General features: G+C 26.5%; 1 protein-coding gene and 1 long non-coding RNA gene across 2 annotated transcripts; one reads left to right on the top strand and one right to left on the bottom strand.

Moving 5' to 3' along the window:
- Positions 1 to 4714: 4714 nt before the first annotated feature.
- On the bottom strand, positions 4715 to 5977 carry LOC135932080 (large ribosomal subunit protein bL28m-like). Its single transcript, XM_065469426.1, has 5 exons — positions 5751 to 5977; positions 5600 to 5710; positions 5414 to 5555; positions 5215 to 5370; positions 4715 to 5171 (listed from the first exon to the last, which is right to left on the bottom strand). Exons 1-5 carry the CDS (start codon positions 5936 to 5938, stop codon positions 4992 to 4994), a joined length of 777 nt encoding a protein of 258 aa, XP_065325498.1. The 5' UTR covers positions 5939 to 5977; the 3' UTR covers positions 4715 to 4991.
- Positions 5978 to 12392: 6415 nt separating this feature from the next.
- LOC135922268 (uncharacterized) lies at positions 12393 to 13192 on the top strand. The gene is made up of 4 exons (XR_010570821.1): positions 12393 to 12468; positions 12513 to 12862; positions 12907 to 13017; positions 13057 to 13192. It is a non-coding gene; the product is annotated as an uncharacterized LOC135922268 (long non-coding RNA).
- The last annotated feature ends 10824 nt before the right edge of the window (positions 13193 to 24016 follow it).

The raw sequence follows: 24016 nt of genomic DNA, 5'->3' as shown, positions 1-24016 counted from the left end.
TTATATTTTTTAATCAGCTGTTTTTACTTTTTCCTCTTTCATATTGCAATTAACGTACCATAACGTGCTACTGCTAGAGAAGATAAGATTAAAGTTTATTAATTTGAATATTTTATATTTTAATTTAATAGATTAGCATTTGCATGGATATAAATATTTCATCATCAGATTCTGAAAATCAAAATTCAATATTAGATGAATTAGAATTACCATGGCCCAAATATCAAAAATATTTCACTGTTTTAAAATCAAAAGGTAATTCAATAGTTACCAAATGTAAAATGTGTCCAAAAAATATTATATCAGTGTCAACATCTTCAAGCTCCAATTTAAAAAGACATCTGATTGTAACATTAATTATTTTATATTATATAATATGTATAACTATATAGCCAGTTAATAATTTATTTTAATTGTTCTAAGTAAAAATAATTACATAATATATATATATAGTTAATTATAATAAGGCATTTTAATATTAGTATTTAAGAAAAAAAATTTATGAATTTATTTTTTTATCGCTCTATTATATTGTATTTATAATTATATTATCAAAATAAAACTATTATTTTTTTATCATGGCTAATATATTGTGTTGAAAAATATAAGGCATTTATTTATATTAAATTAAATTTTAAAAAAAATTTATCATAAAATTTTGTTCCTTTTTTTGAATTTGAACGTGAACGCGTTCGATTTTTTTAAAAATGTTTACAGCACTACTAAAAATAAACAAAATAAATTATTTTACTAAAAATAAATAAAAATTAATACTAAGCATATCTTACGGAACGCTAAAGGACGATTAGCCAGTGCAGAATTTTTGCCTAATTAGGTTTAGCTGATTTTTTCCCTAAAATCTTGGCTAAGCCGTTTTACAATCACCTAAAATTAGCCTATTAGGCAACACTACTTAAGTTAAATTCAATTTTAAACGAAGAACATTTTATTTTTCGTTTTGCGTAACTTAATAATTGTTTTTTTTAATGATTATTTATATTTTTTAATGGATATATAAAGAACATTTTTGTAATTTCAAAGATTATGAATTGTTTATTATGAATGATTTATCATGTATTAGACTTATTTCGTTTACTTTGGATTACTCTTTGTGCGTCTATGATTATTGATTACCTCTTATATCCTATTATTCGCTAATGAATAAAATACAGAAAAATATTTTAGACTACAATTTTGATTCCAATTCAGCAATATTGAAAGATTCTTTATTTACAAAACAAAACTTATCTAAACTTCAATTTGGGTCAGCTGGGTAGATAGTTGACATAAAAAGATTTGATTATTTAAATTAACTAATATAAATTTTTTTAAAGTATCTGTATCCTTTTACATATAAAGTTGATTGATACTGATACTTTTCTTTCCAATATTTAAATAAAGATACAAAAATATCTTGTATCTTAGAAACAAATATCCAGAATACTGCCCAACCCTGGGATGTGGTTAAATTAAAATCACTATATTTTATAATTATTGTTACATGTTTGTAACTATATATTTTTTTAACGATATATTCGTTTTATATTAGTATTCTTTTTTATTTTAGAAGGTTTAAGGCGATTGTTTTTTAGTAACAATATATTATTATTAACGATATATTCGTATTGTAATGTAATAATATATTATATGTTTGTAAATTATGTTATAAATCAGCTAATTCTATTTATAAAAATATTGAATAAAAGACGTTATTCTAAAATATTAATTCTCTCAAGACCGTTTATTGACAAGACTTTTTCCCATTTGTCAACAATTATCACTCTATTAAATATCAGAATTTATCTATATTACCAAATATGTTCTATAACTGCCAATAATAATTTGATCTTTATAAGAATTACAATTTATAGTTAATTTTCTCTAAAAATTGTCCTAAATGGCCAACTATTATTATGAACTTTGGGAAAATTTATTAATTCTTTTTTAAATATATTGATTGGATAAAAGGGCAATGATTAGAATAAACAATATTTAAATTATGTTACTTCCATGCGAGATATTTTAAAAAATCAAATTTCAACCCCAAGTTTTCTCTTATTTGAATAGTAATAAATACTCATCCTTTTTGAAAATAAAAAATAAATTGTTAGTTTAAATTTAAAATAACGTGAGAATAATTTGTCATTACTAAGATAAAAAATATTATTTAACAAAATTGGGCTTTAGAATAATTTTTTTAATTCTCTAATCTTTAATAAGAGAGCTGAGTCTCTACTTTTTGACCAGCCCAGCCCAAATTTTTTTTTAGATATTTCCTAACCAGATGAGCTTAGAAAATTATTTGAAGATAAAGAAGGTCGAACATTAGATTGGCAGTGCTAAAGCAATCGGGACAAAATTACATTCAATGACGCTTTAAAAACTCTATATTCAGTTAGCCTTTAACCCTAATATTCCTAAACCTCAGGAAAAAGAAATCAATATCAAAATTGCAAGAAAAAAGAATTTTGGAAAAATATTTTACAAACAATAAAAATGTTATCCAGAAAATTGTATTAAATCAGATCTATTATAATAATCCTCAAAAAACATCAATCAAATTTAACCAATAGTGTTCTTTTAAAAAATATTTGTCCAATGATAATCATCATAGCAATTTTAAGCCTAATTTTAGATTTTAATATATTTTTAAATTTCACAAGAATACTTTGATATGGATTTCCAAACTGCCTTGGCTCATTACAATTATAGATACAATTGTTTGGTTTAGCTTATTTAAGATGTGAAAATAAAGTAATGATGGCACTTTCAGAAATAGAAGTTTATATCAAAGTAAATTTTTCATATTTAATAAATAATTTTTAATTAACTTAGAGTTAGAAAATCAAACATTTTTTTATTCCTCCTCCTAAATCTATGCATATTATAGTTCCATATGTAATTATATGAAAAATATCAGTCCAGAAAAACAACAATGTGCATTGAATGCACTGAATACACACCTAATATTATACATATTCCTGAATATTTAGGGATCAGTAGAACTTTAAATGCATCAAGTACCAATTCAATAGGAATAAGAGATTTATTTAAATACTATTTTAATACTTGAATTTATGTATAATTTATAATTTTATACCATTATATTGGGGTTTCAGAAAAGATAAGAGAGATGCAAATATTTATTTGTGCATAAAAATTACCTAATTGAAAGATGTATAGTTGTATAAATTCAAATATTTAATAGATTATGGAATGGATCTTTTCTTAAGGGCTTTTAATAAGTAAGGCACAAAGAACACCTTGGTAACACAAAACTCTCATCTAGCAGGAATAATAATTTTAGATTATAAATTACAAATACAAATGAATAACATATAAATAAAATTACTAAATATATACTTCATTAACATATTTTATAAAAATAATGGAAAATTTTAGAATAACCCCAAATAAATATAAATTTTTAAATAACACCTCATAAGATGGGAAAATTTTGTTTATTTTCTCATAACTTCATAATTGTAGAATGTATGTTATTCATAACTTATTATAGAATTTTTAAATGTATAACCTTTTTGTTTTACTTATTTGACTATGATAGAAGTTAACCTCCTATTATTTGTTAACTAAGACATATCTTTTTCTATTGTAATTTAATAACAATGTATTAAATTTAATTTTATATTTTGTAACTAAGTAATAAATTATTTGGAAGGGTGGGTGATTTGTTTAAAATTGAAATTAAGATGAACATATTTTCAGCTTGCTACTTTAATATGTATTCATGAATTTCATATAAATACCAGGAGCTAACCAGTAGAATGATAGGTAAATCAGATATTTACCCTTCATTTGATAATTTAAAAAAAAATTTCATATAAAATGGCAAAAATATATGTATATTTTAGACAAATTTAATTCTTATAAACCCCTTAAATCAGACCTATTTTTCTGGATCCAAGGAAAAAAACAAATTATTTTGGGTTTTCCTGGATTTGGGAATATTTTTCACCATTATTATGGACTTGGACATAGCTTGAGAAACATTTTTCATAATTATTATAGTCTTAGATTCCTATAAATTTTTTAATTTTAAATATGGGCTAGAAATTGGCCTGAAAATTTCTTTTGAAGACATGGCAAGGCCTGATCAAAACCAAGGCACATGCAGCTTTCATATTCTGATTGTATTTTTAATTGCATTGTGACTTTTTATATATATTTTATTTCAGTTCTTAACTATCAAAAGTCTGGCGAGTTTGAGAAAATTTTCCCAAGTGCGAGGAGCTAGTTTGGGAATTTTTTTTAATATTAGGCATATATTTAACACAGAATATTTATATGGCTCTCAGGTAAAAGCTAATTTAAATATATTTTTATTCAAAAAAATAGTATTCACTCTTAGTCTTAATGGGTTGGCCTTGATCGGGGTGAGCTGGGTTAAAATAGAATAAAAAATAAATATGGTTTTTAGAGATTTACCTATCTCCAGGTTTGGGAAAAATTTTTGAAAATTACTGGGTTGGCCAGGTTTGAGAAAAATTTATTATAAAATTATTATGAGTTGGGCTGAGCTTGAAAATATTTTTATATTTGGCTGGGCTTGGGGAAGATTTTTGATCAGTAATATTTAACAAATAATATTGGTATTATCAAGTTAAAGCTCTAAATTTATTCTTGCTCAAACCATAGTATTTACACATAGTTTTAATGGATTGATATTATATTTAATATTATTATTTTGTGACACTATAGGCATAGACAATGACCTTAAAAATATAAATGGTGTATTTCCATTCCATTCTTCTATTTATGCTTGAATGAATATTATTATTATAGAATGAATTAAAAAATTGGTTGGTTTGATCACACAATTTAATGAGAAAAAAAGATTAGATTTGTCATATAAAAATTACTTCAATGAGATTTGAGAAGAAAAAAAATTATGCAGGAGTAAACTAAATATGGACAATATAAAAAAGTAATTTTTTTGATATTGATTAAAATTAATTTTATTAATAAAAATATTAATTTGATGCAATATATTTTTCTTTAGAGTCTTGTATATTCAATATTTTTTCTAAAATTTCTCTCTTGTAAATGTTTTTAAAAGGATTTGGAAGATTTTTAGGATTTTGCTTTTCTAAAGATATTTGTTTTTCATAAGCCTCTTCAAGTGTTAATCCAAACCACTCTGCTTCTTCTACCTATATATAAATTAATTAATAATTACATAAATATACTGCATACAGAATTGATGTCATTGATTTTTAGATAATGCTGATATGTTTGATAAATTTTTTCATTTAAATTTTTATCTTCAGTTATTTGTTTGGTAATTAATTTTATCAACATGCTCCTTTTTAAAGAGACACCTAATCTTGATTTTAAATCTATTTCATGTGTCTAAGAATATAAAAATGGAAAGCTAAGCTATTATAACTGTAACTTGTAATATATAATGATCAAATCCAAAGAATTTATCTATTAAATCTTCAGTTCTCTGTGTACATTGAATTAATAGATGTTTTTGAAGAATTTCACTGCAATATATTCTTTGGGATATGGTTGGAACCCATACATATGGAATTCTTAATATGATTTATAAATCTATAAAAAAAATTTAAATTCAAACCTAATATAACGATTAGTTTTATAGCCTTTTATAACTTCTTCTCCTCCCCATAATCCTTTATCAGCAGCAGGTGGAGAGAAGGATATAATAGGTTGATTATTTACAGGCTTTCTATATTATAATAATTATTTTAAAAATATTTTTTTTATACCTGACTCCATATTTATCAATTTTATAAAGATTAACATCTGGCTTCCAATGAACTGGAATAGGTTTTCGTATTTCTGATTCAAATTTTCTTAATAAATAATGTTTCGGAAGTCGTCTAAATAAAGGCTCATATGGCCAGTGCTTAGGCCAACATTTCTCTAACAATTTTTCTAATTGCAATTTATTCATACTACATGTTCAAAATATAACTATCATAAAATGTGACATGCAGATGTTAAAACCTTCAATCATTTTAGATTTCGTTAATGACCACAGACAATTGCCACAGACAGATTTTCCTGCTTATGGTCTTTATAGCGATTAAAAGTTAGGTCCGTGATTTGTAAAAAATAGAGTATTTTAAAGTAGTTTTTTTTATTTTATCAATTTCTCAAATTTGACATATGATAAGGAATCTATCTTTTGAAGAAAAAAAACTTTCGTAGGTATAGAATAAAATTATCCTTTCCAACCACCCAATCGGAACTTTGGCAAAATGGATATCAGTGCCATTCAAAGAAATCGATGGGATATTTGCGGAACTCTGGAAAATAGATGCGGATCTAAGTGCTAGTCTACTGCTTCCCCTTTTTGAGATATTGAACACAAGCAACTTCGCAGAGGAATGGATGACATCGATAATACTAAACTTTCTCAAAAGTAAGAACTTGTTTAGCCTGAAGGACTACAGTGATGTTGCACAGATCCCAGTTACCCTAAAAATGTTCACGTATATTATAGCAATCAGGATCAAACCAATCATCGATAAAAACTTCTCAAACGCTATCACATCGTACAGGAAGGGTAGAAACACGACAGAACTAACCATGGCGCTTAAGGTTATTCTGGAAAAAGCTAAAATGCATTAGTCCCTGTAATATAAATGTAATTGTAAATTGAATTTAAATTGAATATAATATAACTTTTCGTTTGTAAATTACATAACCTGAAGGATTGAATTCATTATATATATACGTAATATTTTGTATTAAATATACTTTGACTTACTTTACTTATTTTACTAATTTAATAAAACACTTTATTAGCGACGATTTTTAGAGAAGATTTATTTGATTTATTAAATTTAAAGTAAAAGACTCAATGGAAGTAGCTCCTATTAAAGTTGAAGATTCAATGGAAGTAGTTCCTATTAAAGTTAAAGACTCAATGGAAGTAGTTCCTATTAAATTCCATATTCCAGAATTCGTCAAAGAAAAAGTAAATATTCAGGACTACTTATTTAACTTGGAGTTAATTTATAAAGTAAGAAATATTATAGATTTAAATACAAAAAAAGACCTGCTTTTAGCCTATATCGGAACAGACAATCTTATCAAAATTAAGAACTTTCACTTTCCAATAAATTTAGAGATGATAAATTATGATACTTTAATAAAAAGCTTAAATTTGGTGTTCAAGGATAGTTCGAGCATTTTTGTAAATAGGAAAATTTTTTTTACGTTAAAAAGATGCAGTGAGACGATTGTTGACTTTTCAATTAGGGTTAAAACTGTCTGCTCTCTTTGTAATTTTAAACCGTCTTTTGATGAATATATAAGAGATATATTTATCCTAGGAGTTGGCTTACCTGAGTTGGACAAAGAACTTCTGTCAAAGTATATCGAAGGCAATATTACTTTTGAAGAGACCTTGCGTTTAGCGATCGCGCTGTCTTCGTTGGAAAATGAAACCCAGACTGAAGTTAATAAAATAATTAAAAATAAGCCAACACAGGGTTCGAAAAATAATTATTAGAAATAATAATTATACAAACGTCAATAGATTCAATAATAATAAACACTTTAGTAACAATTATATTCCTAATAATAATTATAGACCTAGTATCAAACCTAACTCTATTCAAAAGAAAGTGATATGCTTTCGTTGCGGTAAGGCAAACTACATAGCGAAAGATTGTAGAACCCATGCCATACAAATGATTCTGCCACGGACACCTCGCCTGTCATTTTCAAATAAAGCTACCATCGATGCGAAGATAAATGGGTTGCAGCTAGCTATGGAGTTTGATACCTGCGCCGCGTGTAGTGTGATTAATGAGGTCACCTGGAATCGTATTGGCAGACCACAACTATCACCGGCTTATAAATTAGTAGGATATAATCATATCCAAATCGAAGTACTAGGTAAATGTACCGTAGAAGTCAAAGTAAAAAATATTTCGAAATTTTTACTTATTTGGGTAGTTAAAGGGGAGAATTCCATTATTTTTGGGATGCCTTTCATTAGAGAATTTGATATAAAACTACCGGAAGAAGTTCGTATTAATAAAATAAATATGAATGTTCCCTCTTTAAATACGATTGCTTCAAAATTCCCTCAAGTTTTTAAAAAAAATTTAGGTGAAATCAAACTGCAAAAGGCAGTCATCCGAATAGAACCGAACACGTTACCGATTGCATTACCAGCAAGAAGAGTTCCTTTTCCGTTGCGTCGAACCATTGAAGATGAGTTGGACAGATTTTTAGACGAAGGCGTTATCGAGAAGGTGGATCCAACAATAACTCCAATCACTTGGGCTACGCTAACGGTTAATATCTTAAAGAAATCCGGTGCCGTACGGATATGCGGAGATTTTCGTTTAACAATCAACAAATATCTAGCGATCGATAACGATTTACTACCAACTTTCGTCGACCTAACAAATAAAATCGCGGGTGGTAAAATATTTTCAATAATAGATTTAAGAGATGCATTTTTACAATTCGGAGTTAGTCCAGAATGTAGGGACCTTTTAGTAATTTCGACACATGTCGGTTATTACCGATACCAAAGAATTTCATTTGGTTTGACTAGCGCTCCGATAATATTCCAACGCTTTATGAAAAACCTATTAAAGGGAATTCCTATGGTTAGTGTATTTTTAGACGACAAAATTATTGCAGGTGAGAATAATTCCGATCACATAGTTAATTTGGAAGAAGTATTAAGAAGATTTGAGAAGGCTGGACTGACCACAACGACTGATAAAATTAAAATCGGAGAAAAGTCAGTCACTTATTTAGGTCATGTTATTGACAGTTTCGGAATTCACCCTACAGAAGATAAGATTAGCGCTATAAAAAATTTTATAACACCTTCCAATGTTAAAGAACTACGTTCATTTCTTGGAATAGTGAATTATCATGAGGCATTTATTAAAAATTGCATTCTATTTGTGGGCCTTTACACCGACTAACGAGTAAAAATGTTGGTTGGTTTTGGTCAGCTAAAGAAAATGAAATATTTACTAAAGTTAAAAATATATTGTCAAAAGAAGATACAATAATTCCTTATTCAGCCGATATCCCTGACGTGATTTCTTGTGACGCTTCTGAAGATGGTCTAGGAGCTGTTATTGCACACCGATTTCTTACTGGCCAGGAGAAACCGATTGCTTACGCATCGAGGACACTTTCGGCGGCTAAAAGAATTATGCCACAATTGATCGGGAGGCTTCGGCGATCATGTTCGCTATCGAGAAGTTTCATCAATATATTTTTGGAAGACATTTTATCTTGGTTACTGATCATAAACCATTACAATATATTTTAGGTGATAAAAGAGATCTTAACAAAATAACAAATAACCGTTTAATACGGTGGGCGACGAAGCTATTAAATTATGATTATGAGATAATATATAGACTAGGTAATCATAACAAATGTGCCGATGCTCTGTCCCGTTTGGGGGTAGAGAAAGCAAAAACCAATGATGTTACAAAAAAATTCGAAGAAGAAATCAGAGGATTAAAAATTAATTTAATAGAAGATTTATCTTTCACTCGCAGTAAAGTCGTAAGTGAAACGAGCAATGATATAAACCTAAATGAGATTAAATTAATAAAAAATCATTGGTATATTGATAATATAAATAATTATTCGGAGATTGTAAAAAAATATATTTCGATTAAAGATAATATTTCGTTCAAAGAAGGATTATTATTTTATAATGATAGAATTATTATTCCAGATATTTTAAAAAAAGGAGGTTTTATATGTGATTCATCGAGGACATCCTGGGATAGTGGGGATGAAATCATTGTGTAGATATTACGTTTTTTGGACAAATCTCGAGACTGATGTTGAAGACTTTGTTAAATGTTGTAAGAGTTGTCAAGAAGGCAGGCCGAGAGTTAAAGAAGTGCCATTATACAATTGGAACATTCCTACCCGACCTTGGGAACGATTACACATTAATTTGACAGGCCCCGTATCTGGAAAGTATTGGTTAAATTGCGTAGACGCTTTTACCAAATGGGTTGAAGTTGCAATTTTAACACATATTAAATCGGCGAGTGTAATAAAGAATCTGCGTAATTATTTCGCTAGATTTGGGTTACCTCGCTTCATTGTCTCAGATAACGGTATTCAGTTTACTGGATCTGAATTCAAAACGTTTATTTTTAAAAACAATATAAAACATTTTAGATCGGCCCCTTATAGCCTTAAATCGATTGGTTTGGCTGAACGATATATACGGACGATAAAGACGCATTTCTATGCTGGAAGGAGATGTGGGACTCCGGACCAGTTAAATTTAGCGAATGTTTTAATTACTCACCACAATACTCCCAATCCAACTACTGGTAAATCCCCTGCCGAGATGATGTTTGGAAGGTCGCTTAGGACGACATTAGATCAGTGGAAATTATCAACGAGAGAAAGGACGGAAAACGCTCTATAGAAACAAAAGTACTACAAATATAGAAGTGTTAAACCTCGGGAGTTTGTAGAGCAGCAAAAAGTTTGGATAGCAAACGAAAGGACAGCAGGGTGGCATGAAGGAAAAGTGTTACAACGAAAAAGCGCAATATTGTACGATGTGGAATCAGAGGGGATTGTTAAAAACAAGCATGCAGATCAATTGAGGGATGCACATACACAAGAGAAGGAAATACCCGTTACGTTGACCGAAGAAGTGGAAAAGGCAGAACATGAGAATACAACTTGAAAAAAGAGTTTCGAAACCCCCACTACGTTATCACGATGAATTCAATTTATAGTGGGGAGAACTGTAATATAAATGTAATTGTAAATTGAATATAATATTAACTTTTCGTTTGTAAATTACATAACCTGAAGGATTGAATTCATTATATATATATACGTGATATTTTGTATTAAATATACTTTGACTTACTTTACTTATTTTACTTATTTAATAAAACACTTCAGTCCCCCATTTATGCCTTAATGATTGATTTATGTCAAGCCTTTGATTCCATTATAAAGCATGAGGTTTGGTTGGAAGGCATGGGAATAGATAAGCATCTAATTTCGCTTATATAAATAATTTACGACAATGATAGCTTAGTACCACACATCTGAACATAAAATCACAACCATTTAAAGCCAACAGAAAGGGTTACATTCTGTCCGATGTTATTTAATGTAATAATGAACGATATTCTGAATAAATCCTTCAAACAAGAATATGCTCTTAACCCTCGCTATCTAGATCAACAACACGAAAACAACATTCACAACTCGCTGAATTTTCTATGTTATGCCGATGATGTATGCATATTATCGAACTCTGAGTATTAGCTAAGAAATTTACTGTCATTGTTAATAATTGCTATAAATACGGATTAAAAGTTAACTACTCGAGGACAAAATTCATCGCGTCATATAAATTTACATCTAACATAAATGATAATGATGTGGTAGAAACGTTGTTATTAAGTACCTAGTAACCAGGATAATGACATTAGGCACCACATCAGTGAATACGAAGTTGAGGAAAAACAAAGCCAAATCCCGTTACCATCAGCTGATGATATTATGGTCTTCCAACAGATATCCACGAACCAAAAGATATTTCTATCCATCTTAACATATGGATTAGAGATGTGGCAAGAAATCAAAAGCAATATTAACACATCCCAGACCATAATAAATAAATATCTAAAAAGAATTACTAAAACAAACTACTCATATAACACCTCAAACTCAACTCTCTGGAATAGGTGCAACATACTAACCAATGAATCGACTCATTCCTTTGAGGAAATTATAATTACTTGGTCATTGCTTAATACATTCACAAGAGAATATGATATTTTCGTCCATGATATGACTCCAGATTATGGGAAGCAGTGAACTCATACTATTGGCTGGCAAAATGTCTGAAGTACATGGACTTAATCAATCTTTCGTTTACAGATTTTTTGGCACTCAGCAAAAACAAAAAACATCTAAAGGAACATCTACAATATACAATACATGCTTAGACATGGTCTGCATAGCAGGAATCGTTAGGATAAAAGGAATGAGACTATTCTCGCACCGGCTTTTTCCTTCTCCTCTTCTTTCGTAGTTAAATGACAATTTTGTTTCGGCACAGGTTATTTTGGAAACTATGGATAGAATTATTGCATTGTGCCCTTGAGAACATCCATTTTTCACAATTTCAGAATATTTTCGGAATATATTTTATTAATTTAAAATAAAAAGAAACTAATCCCCTTTAATTTCCACAAACGGCTATTTTATATAATGAAAATAAGAAAAATAAAAGAATAATTCTTACAAATCCGAATAACATGACTCATTATGAGTCTTACAATCCCAAAACAAATCAATACGCTAAGGTTAACAAACCGGATTATCGCGTGATAAAAATACATATAATGAATTTACAAAAAAAAACAAAATATATTTCAATACAATAATAAAAAAACGCCTAATAAAAAAAACGCCAATTAGGACAAGAATAAAGTATGATTACCTTATATATTATAGTATATATGAATCAAATAAAGGTCACTACTGAATATGAAGAAAAGAAAGTTAGATGTGATATCTGTTTACATTCCCTAATTGATAATTCCGCAAACGACAATAATTATACATTAAAAAAAATTATGAATTATGGTGGATTGATAATACCATCCCAAAGCGTGTCAAATTTATGCAAAATAACAGAGAGCTCATTCAGGGCTTTTGAAAAAGTAGATGAAATAACCAAAAGACATGCTGTTAAAAAATTAGAATGTCTAATATTGTCAAAAATATTAGGCACAAATATCCTTAGTGACCTGCAAGATCATATGTTTGATCAAGAGGCAGGGTTAAGTCATTATCAAATTATAATAAGACTTATAATAAAAAGGTATATATAATATTTACTTGATTTTAATAAAAATTAATTTTCAGATACCCGCACATAAGAATGCATCATTTAGGTAATAAAGTAAATCAAAAATTACAATTAAATATCAGGCAAAAACTAAACAAGGCTGTACTTTTTCAAGGGCAATAAACCAAGTAATATAAAAATAATTTATTTAACTTAAATATTTATAGGTGAAGAATAAATTATCTGAAAATTTCTAATGACTTTATTGGTTATAATAAATTAATTTTATTAGACATAAATAAAACATATATATATTATTTGTATTTATTATTGATTTATAAGATTAATATTTTCTTTTCGCGATACATATTAATTATAATAATACAATTATTTTATTTGATGTAAATATAACATAATATATATTATTTGTATTTTTCATGATATATATTTACATTATTGATTTTTATACTTTAGTGAATTAAATTTAAATAAAGAAATATATTTAGAAATGGATAGTTTATATTTATTAAGGAATAACATAATTATAAGCAAACATAAAAGACATAAATTATAAAAATACAAAAGAAATCTAGAATTGATTTCTATAAAAAAAAATATTCATGTATTTTTGAATTAATCTGGCTTCTAGGAAACCTGCATGTTATAATTTATTATTCATTATTCATTATTTTGTTACTTTTAGAAGATGCTTTGGAAAATTAAAAATTGGTGGTATTGCGCCCTCTCTTAATTGAACATGATTTGTAACAGATGGAATAAATGAATCTGGTGTAAAATGCTTTGAACATAATTTACTATATTTTGTTACATTGAAGTTCTTTCTCTTCACAGCATGGGTCCACTTTTGTAATAATATTTTATCTTTCATAGGAAATCTGCCATAAATAATATTTACAATAGAATAATTAATTTGAGATATCATACTTATGAAAGGAAATTTTGCTTCCTCAGCAATATACTACCATTTTAAATCTTTTAGTAATTAAAAAATATTTAATTGAATTCTTATAAAAGATATTCATTATTAAATAATAAATTGCAAATGTTAATAAAGAGCAGAAAAGTAAAATATTCAGTAGTAACCTTTATTTAAAAAATTTCTTTCTCTTTTATTTATTAAAAAAATAAGCATTTTTTTATTTGCTTCCCCAATGCTTATTTTTTAAAGGTAAAATTATACAATACCATGGCATGATTTTCTCTTTATTTATTAAAAAAATAAGCAATATTAAATTTGTATTTTTTTTATCATAGTAAAAATAATAGTAAATTTTTTAACGTAGTAAAAATAATAGTAACATTTTTAACGTAGTAAAAATAATAGTAACATTTTTAACGTAGTAAAAATAATAGTATATTTCTTAATATTGTAAAAATAATATCAATTTTTTAGCGTATAAAAATTATATTAATCTTAACGTTATAAAAATTATATTAATATTTTTAACGTTATAAAAATTATATTAATATTTTTAACGTTATAAAAATTATATTAATATTTTTAACGTTATAAAAATTGTATTAATATTTTTAACGTTATAAAAATTATATTAATCTTTTTAACGTTATAAGAATTATATTAATTTTTTTAACGAAATCAGACTAGTTTATTTAGCATAGTACAGAGATTATATTAAGTTTATTTAAAATTTTTGTAAGAAAAATTTCAAGGGAAGCAATGCTTCCCTTGCTTCTATGGACGCTTCGTCACTGAAATACAGGGAACTAAGATTCTGGAATAGGACACGCTATATAGAAATAGTGTTATCTTCCATGTATATATTTACCGAAAATAAGACTTATTTTCTTCTCTTAAAGAATCTAACCAGGCGTCAGGTACATTATTATTAATACAATGATATATTTTTACAACTATTCTGCCGGTAATGGAAATAATAGATCACCTCTTTCTTACTCCTCTCTTTTTACTATGCTAGCTGACTACATAGTGATACCATCCACTATAATAAAAAGGGAATACATCATGTATAGGGAACTATATATTAGTGAATATGCAGATGCACGCATAACTCCTGGGTGGCGTGGTAATGAATGAATGAAAAATGAAATACACGCGATATTTATATTCTTTTAAAATTTTTAAAAATTATGATTTAGGTCACGAAATAATTTTGAAAAATCAGTCATTTTTGGCTGATTCTCATACAAACCTAACAAATAATATTCTTTCTTTGACAGAAAGGAATTTGATTCATCAGCCATATCATCCATTGAACCTAATAAAATCAAGGATAATAAATTATTTTTATAAAACATTTATAAATTACAAACAAAGCCCTATTTATTCTATATGTGATAACATAAATCCGATAGTTAGCTTAGAAGAAAACTTTGACGATATATTAATACCAAAAAATCATTCATCCCGTAAATTATCAGAAAGTTATTACATTAATTCCAAATATCTCTTAAGAACCCATACATCTGCTCATCAAATACCCTTAATCAAATCTGGTTTAGATAGGTTTGTTTAAATCTATTTAAATTTAATATAAGAACTTTGATAGTTTCTTAATTGCTGGTGATGTATATAGAAGAGATGCTATTGATTCGAAGCATTACCCAGTTTTTCATCAAATGGAAGGGGTTAAATTGTATTCAAGAGATGAAGTAAATATACAATCAATTTTAGTATAAGTTTTATTTTAATTTGTGTAGCTATTCTACAATATTAAAGATGATTCTATGATATTATTTCCTTTATCTGATAAATTACAGCAAAAAAGAAATGAAATACACCAGGAATGGCACACGATAGAGGCATCAAAAATATTGGAATTTCATTTAAAAAACACTTTACTAGATATGATCAAATATTTATTCAAAAAAGGTTATAAATGATTAATTTTTTAAAAATTTTTTAACCACTCCTCAACATCTACGAACATTTTGATTGGTTGGTATGCTCCTTACTATTTTATTCAAATATATTTTTGACTTAAAATATGCTATAATTTGTCAAGAATTCATTTTTAATCCTTAAAATTCACCTCAGAAGTGAGTTCAGTATTTGTAATTTTTTTCATTGTTTTTTTACTTTTATATATTATATATAAAAAAAAATTTCCTAGTTAAATCTATTTTATAAAGATAGATTAGTAAAAATATAAGTTTGACAATATAAGTTTTTTTAAGAAATATTTTATAATATATATGTTTCAAGATTAAGTTTATTGTAAGTTAGATGAAAATATTAGTAAATAATATTAAAGAAGAATCTGAAATGTGTTGGATTAGCAAAAAATTGTTAAAAGCCGACCCAAAACATAGGTTCATTTCATTTGCTGATGCTGACTTTTCCTTAAATATTACTGTTTGATAAATTATTTTAAGTTTTATTAACATTCCAAGATGGCTATGCATAAAAAATTAGCTGCCAATCTAGTGCCAATTCTTTAGATGAAAATATTTGAATAATATTAAAGAAGAATCTGAAATGTGTTGGATTAGCAAAAAATTGTTAAAAGCCGACCCACCACATAGGCTCATTTCATTTGCTGATGCTGACTTTTCCTTAAATATTACTGTTTGATAAATTATTTTAAGTTTTATTAACATTCTAAGATGGCTATGCATAAAAAATTAGCTGCCAATCTAGTGCCAATTCTAAGATATACACATTTATAAACAGGTCATTTTAATATTGGCACAGCCCTAATTTTGATAATATTTATAAGAAACCAGTATCTAAAAGAAATTAACACATAGATTTATATAAGAAACTCTTTATTTTTTACTTTACTTTAATTTTATTTAATAAATGGCATAATATACAGTGTTATGTAGATTTGAGGAAAACACTCCATATTTTTTATTTATTTGCCAGTAAAATTATTTAACTTTCAAAAATTATTAAGAACATGGAAGGAATGAAGCCTTCATTGTTTTCTTTTCTTTGTATATGACCAAATATTTTGAAAGGAAAAATTCTGTGGTTTAAAACAGACAAACAAAAACTCTAAGGTATATAAAAATCTATCAAATATATTTTACAGAACATTGTATCATAAAATTGACCTAGTTTTTGTTCAATTTACTGCTAGTTTTTTTTTCAATTTATTACTAATTTTCGTTTATTGCAAAGTTATAATATTTTTTTCATTTAAACACCAAGTAGAATTTAAAAACAAAGCATGATCATAAATAAGATTATAATATTTATGGGAACTTATTTTTTTTTAGATTTTATTATTCTTCAATTTTGGTTAATTCTATTTTGACGCAAAAAACAAATTCTTAATATTCTATTTTTTTTATAAAAACAAATTCTTAATTTCATTGTATAAAGATCTCTTAATTTTTTCAGTAGTGTAACACAAAATTAATAAAAACAAACTCAAAAACCTTCAAGCGTCATTATTGTAAGAAATTTGTTTAAGTGTTAGAGTAAGAAGTATAATCTGAGAGTAAGTTATATAGAACTTAGAAAAAGAGAGCATATTATGAAGAATCGATTCTTACTCATTTAAAATTTACTCTTCGATGAGGTTTATGATGACAGCCGAATGTCATCATTGCAATAAAGGAATGTATCAAAATCATTAAGTAAATATTACATTACTTAAGTGTTTCTTCAATTTTTATTTATATATTTGTTGTAACATAAATAGTTATGTTATGCTCAATTTAGTCAATTTTTGAAAACTGCAAAATCTAGATTTAATAATATTACCTCAAAGATTTCACTAATTGATGTCCAAACCCTTCTGCCACTTCTGAGAAAAATCTCCCAACTTTTGTAAAAATTTTGTTGACTAAAATCTTAAATTGATCATTTTTTAAATTGGCTAAATCGAGCTGTATAACAGCTCTAGTTATAATTGAAGAGTTTTTTTTCAATAAAAAACTTAAACTTTGTAAATTTTATATAGTATATAACTCGTATCAGGTCAATTCAGCGAAACTTTTATCGCGAATGTCGTTTATCGCGAAACGTTTTTATAGCGAAGGTAAAATCGCGAAACCAATTCTGCGAATTTATCTCCGCGAAACATTTATAGCGAAAACAATTTCGCGAAGCTCGCGAATTTATTTCCGCGAAACCTTAACCGCGAATTTATTAGAGCGAACACATTTTACGCGAACACTTTACAGCAAATTTTTTATCGCGAATATGTTTGCGCGAAGTCATTATCGCGAGCACATTACCGCGAAACAATAAATATATTGCTAATGCATTTATTTAAAAGAAAACAAACAACATATTATTTATTATTAAAAAATGATATGCTACTACTATTGTAATATTATTTTTGTTACAATTTATCAGTGATTTTCACGCCCAAGATTTTAAGTAAAATATTTATTGAAGTTCAAAAATTTTTTTAACAAATTATGATAAAAATTTTAAATCTTCTTTGTAAATATATCTTTTTTAAGGAATTCTTTTGTGAAATTTATTATAAGTATACAATTTTTAGGTGAAATCTTTTATAGTTTTTTTTATCATTTTTGTAAAATTATCTATTTCTTAAGTATATTAAAAGAGGTAGCTAAATATTTTTTTTTAAATATTTATATTATACTTATTTATATTATTTTATGATCTTTTTAAGGATAATATTTAATGTGACAATTGTCATATTCGTTATTTTTAAGATTTTTGAAATTTTTTGACTCAAAACGGTTAAAATATCATTTAGATTGTAAACATGCTAAATTAAAATTTCATGAAGATCTACCATTGAAAAGTGACAATTGTCATATCGTTATTTTTAAAGTTTTCTGATTTTTTTTGACCAAAATGCGTTAAAATAAGTATTGCTAGTATGTTTAAATAAAACACAGTGAAGATGTACCCTACTAGATAAGTGACAATTATCATAATCATTATTTTTAAACTTTTTTAAATTTTTTTAACGTAAATCGGTAAAAATATAGATTGTAAACATGTTAAATTAAAATTTCATGAGGATGTACCATAGAAAAGTGACAATTGTCATAATCGTTATTTTATAACTTTTTTGACGTAAATGGGCTAAAATAAGTATTGCTAACATGTTTAAATAAAATTTCAGTGAAGATGTACCATAGATAAGTTACAATTGTCATAATCGTTGTTTATTTAAAATTCTTTTGTTGTAAATGGGTAAAAGTATAGATTGTAAACATGCTAAATTAAAATTTCATGAAGATGTACCATTGAAAAGTGATAATTGTCATAATCGTTATTTTAAAAGTTTTTTGAATTTTTTTGACCAAAATGGGTTAGAATAAATATTGCTAGCATGTTTAAATAAAACTTCAGTGAAGATGCACCCTTTAAAAGTGACAATTATTATAATCAATATTTTTAAACTTTTTTTGACAAATGGGCCAAAATAAGTATTGATAACATATTTAAATAAAACTTCAGTGAAGATGTACCCTAGATAAGTGACTATTGTCAAAATCGTTATTTTTAAAGTTTTTTGTATTTTTTAACGCAAATTGGTAAAAATATAGATTATAAACATGTTAAATTAGAATTTCATGAAAATGTACCATAAAAAAGTGACAATTGTCATAATCGTTATTTTATAACTTTTTAAAAATTTTTTTGACATAAATGGGCTAAAATAAGTATTACTAACATGTTAAAATAAAATTTCAGTGAAAATGTAAGTGAAAATTGTCATAATCGTTATTTTTAAAGTTTTTTGAATTTTTTTGACGCAAATGGGTAAAAAAAAGATTGTAAATTATAATTTCATGAAGATGTACCATAAAAAAGTGCAATTGTCATAATCGTTATTTTATAACTTTTTGAATTTTTTTGACGTAAATGGGCTAAAATAAGTATTGTAAACATGTTTAAATAAAATTTTAGTGAAGATGTACCCTAGATTGTCATAATCTTTATTTTTAAACTTTTTTGAATTTTTTTTGACGCAAATGGGCAAAAATATAAATTGCTTATATGTTAAAATAAATTTTCAGTGAAGATGTACCATAGATAAGTTACAATTGTCATAATCGTTGTTATTAAGGTTTTTTTGAATATTTTTGTTGCAAATGGGTTAAAATATAGATTGTAAACATTCTAAATTAAAATTTCATGATACCATTGAAAAGTGACAATTTTATAATCGTTATTTTTAAAGTTCTTTGGTGTAAATGGGTTAAAATAAAGATTGTAATCCATTTTAACCATAATAAAATCTTAACATTAAATTTAGTGTTGTTAATCGACTGAGTCGAGTCGACTGAGTCGAAAACTGAGTCAAGTTTTGGGTCAAAAAAATCGACCCAAACTGACTTGAGTTATAAACTCAGGTCATGAACTCAAGTCGACTCGAGTATTTTTTGTATTTTACATTTCCTACTTTAGACCTTTATGACTCGTTAAGTTATTATAAATTATATAGTTGTGTCGGCTAGAGGACCAATAGTTCTATGAACTTGAGTCGACTAGAGGACGAATATTTGAAATTAGTTATTATTATTTAAGATATTTGTTGTTATTTACTTTTTACTTTATAGACCTCCAACTTAAGTTGTGAATACAAAATATATAGTTGTCGACTAGAGGACGAATAGTTCTCTGAACTTGAGTCGTCAATTTAAGCCTACTAGAGGACGAATATTTCAAATTAATCATTATTTATTTAAAATATTTGTTCTGTTTTTTACATTTTTTTACTTTAGACTTCTAATTTGAATTGTGAAAACTGAAAAGAATTATATAAATGAGTCGACTAGAGGATGAATATTTCTATTAACTTAAGCCGTCTACTTGAGTCGACTAGAGGACGAATATTTGAAATTTGGTATTATTAATTAAGATATTTTTTGTATTTTACATTTCCTACTTTAGACCTTCATGAATCGTTAAGTTATTATAAATTTTATAGTTGTGTCGACTAGAGGACCAATAGTTCTATGAACTTGAGTCGACTAGAGGACGAAAATTTCAAATTAGTTATTATTATTTAAGATATTTTTTGTTTTTTACATTTTTTACTTTAGACTTTCATGAGTCGTTAATATAAATTATATAGTTGTGTCGACTAATCAATAGTTCTATGAACTTGAGTCGACTAGAGGACGAATATTTCAAAATAGATATTATTTAAGCTATTTGTTCTGTTATTTACATTTTAAGACTTCCAACCTGTGTCGTGAATACAAAATATATAGTTGTCGACTAGAGGACGAATAGTTCTTTGAACTTTTGAGTCGTCAATTTAAGTCGACTAGAGGATGAACTTCTAATTAATTATTATTTAAGATATTTGTTCTGTTATTTACATTTTTTTACTTTAGACATCCAACTGATTTAGGAATACAAATTATATAGTTGAGTCGACTAGAGGACCAATTTTTCAATGAACTAAAATCGTCAATTTAAGTTGACTAGAGAACGAATATTTCAAATTAATTATTATTATTTAAATATTTGTTCTGTTATTTATATTTTATTACTTAAGACTTCCAACTTGAATCGTGAATACCAATTATTTACATAATTATCTTATTCCTCATTTTATTTTATCAAATAAATTCTTATTAACATTTTTTGATTGAATAATAATCTGAAATAATAAAATATTTTGCAGGTATCTAAATATTTTGAAATTATATCTCAACCGTATTTTGAATTTTATATAAGACAGACGTGTGATAATAATCAAACTATGAGATGACGGGTGAATCTTCTTTATCACTCCTCCTCATCTGTATTTAATTTATTTTTAGTATTTCTAGTCCTTCTTTTAGGTAATTATTTTTTTTTATTTCAAATTAATTATTATTTAAGATTCATATACTTCATTATCTTATTCCTCTATTTATTTGATCAAATAAATTCTTATAAACATTTTTTGAATGAATACTATATTCTCAAAAAATATTTCGCAGGTATCTGAATATTTTGTTTATATCTCACCATGATTTAAATTTTATATAAGAAAACCATACGTGTGATAATAATCAAAATTACGAGATGACGGGTGAATTTTCTTTAAAACTCTTCCTTAGCTGTATTTAATATATATTTAGTATTTTTATAGTCCCTCTTTAGTCATTCTTTTAGATAATTATTTTATTTTATAATTAATGGTTAATAGCTTTTAAAATATTTAAAAAATCACCTCTTTCGTAAAGAATTATCTTATCTTAATCTAATCAAACAACAATTACATAATTTACTTTATTTTGCTGTTTCTAAATAAGATATAATAATATAAATATAACATAAGAAAAAAATATTATATGGTATAACATAAGAAAAAAATATAAATATTATTGCCATATATCGATATCCCAGTTATTCAAGGATAAACAATGCTTTAAGGTGGATGGTGACATCCTATTTATTTTTTTCGTCAGGAAATCCACTGTCTTGCTAAAGGCTCTCTCACTCGGCACACTTGATGATTGCTGGGCAAGAAAATCTTTTGCAATCAGCGACAATGTAGGATAGATAAGGCTATTTTTTTCCCACCAATCTAGTATATTCGTTGTAGGGGACGCTACTTTATCATCGAGATAATCCTTGATCTCATCTTTTATAAGATCAGGGAATTCATATGCCTCCCTAAAAATTACAATATAATATAATATAATATATTTTAATTACTTTCTCAATTCGTGACGCATGCAAACAGAATACGGCTGAGTATCCATGTCATCAGGAGAAAATTCGTAAACAATAGATCTATTAGATGGAAATTCAAAACCTTTATATAATATTTTAAATTTTTCCATATAGTCCGCCTTAACTAATATTTTAGGCATATATTTGATTTTAGTTTTAGGATCAAGTAATGTAGCAACATAATTACTAAATGTGCTTACATAACTTTTATATGTCATACACTTTGTTAACATTTTATTCGCAGCATTCTTAATGGAATCATCATTATGATTTTTGGAAGTCTCCTCCAAAATCTTTTCCATCCTTGAAATAAATAAAACCGCCGTTCCAATCGTTGTAGTATTGGATGATATTTCCAACGTCATTTTGTAAAACGGTTTTAAAAAAATTTCAATATCCTTCAAAATATTTGCTTCTGTATCATTGATATAGTAAGCATCCGTCATATATTTCTTGACAAGTATTTTAATGGCATCTAAATTCTATAATAAAATATATTATACAATATTTAAATAATTATGTTAACACTTACTTTGTTTACTGTTGCTAACATTAAATATTTTGAGTTCCATCTGGTGATAACATCCAGAAGGATTCTTGTACCACCAGAGAGCTTCATATATTATTGTAGGAGCTTAGGCGATAGATGTAACTTTTTTACTAAATTAGAAATTTTTTCCAGTTTTACATCTAATGATGATAACCCTTCTTTTACAATTATGTTAATAATATGGGCCATACATCTATGGCTAAAGAGAGTTATATTATATTTTGAGTTGAAAATGGTATTCATTTTCGCGGCAGCACTCACTATATTTGGTGCATTATCGTGAGTGATTGATATTATCTTGTCTTGAATTTCAAAAGCATCAAGTGATGCTAACAATGCTTGGGAAATATCATCACCACAATGTGGGTGCGGCAATTCAATTAAATCTAGAATGAAACTTTCCATTTTCCATTTATTGTTAATAAAATGGCATGTGATAACTATGTATGATGAAGAATTATTGGCGGTCCACATATCTGTTGTTAATGAAAATTTACTATGAATATTTTTTAATTTAGAAATTATCTTTAATTTGGAAGCTTCGTATAATTTACTAATATATTTACACGCTGTTTGACGCGTCCAAATTTTTTCATTCTTAAATATAAAAGAAAATATGTTTCTGAATGATTCGCTATTCATTGAATTGAAGGATATATTATTCTTTATTATATATCTAAGAATTAATTTGTTTAAATAGTTATGAACTTGCTATACATTTATTAAATTCCCATTCATTAACAATAGTAGGAACTTTAAGAAAAAATAAAAAGCAGTTTCCAACATCATTTAATTTTAAAAAGAAAGATATTTGTTCAAGTTTATTTGCCTGCTAAGATAATATGACATTAGTATCATATGTACCAAAAAAATATAAGCATGATGCTTTCTACCCTTCACTATGATAACAATATTGATACATCAACTGGGGATTTGAAAAAACCAGAAATTATCACATTTTACAATCTCACCAAGGCTCGTGTTGATGTTGTGGATCAGCTATGTTCAAATTATTCAA

This window comes from Gordionus sp. m RMFG-2023, chromosome 1 (genome assembly GCF_954871325.1).
Source record: "Gordionus sp. m RMFG-2023 chromosome 1, tfGorSpeb1-WG-v2, whole genome shotgun sequence".
Lineage (NCBI taxonomy): Eukaryota > Metazoa > Nematomorpha > Gordioida > Chordodea > Parachordodidae > Gordionus > Gordionus sp. m RMFG-2023.
The sequence above is the reverse complement of the archived record's forward strand: the minus strand, read 5'-3'. Positions and strand labels throughout refer to the sequence as shown.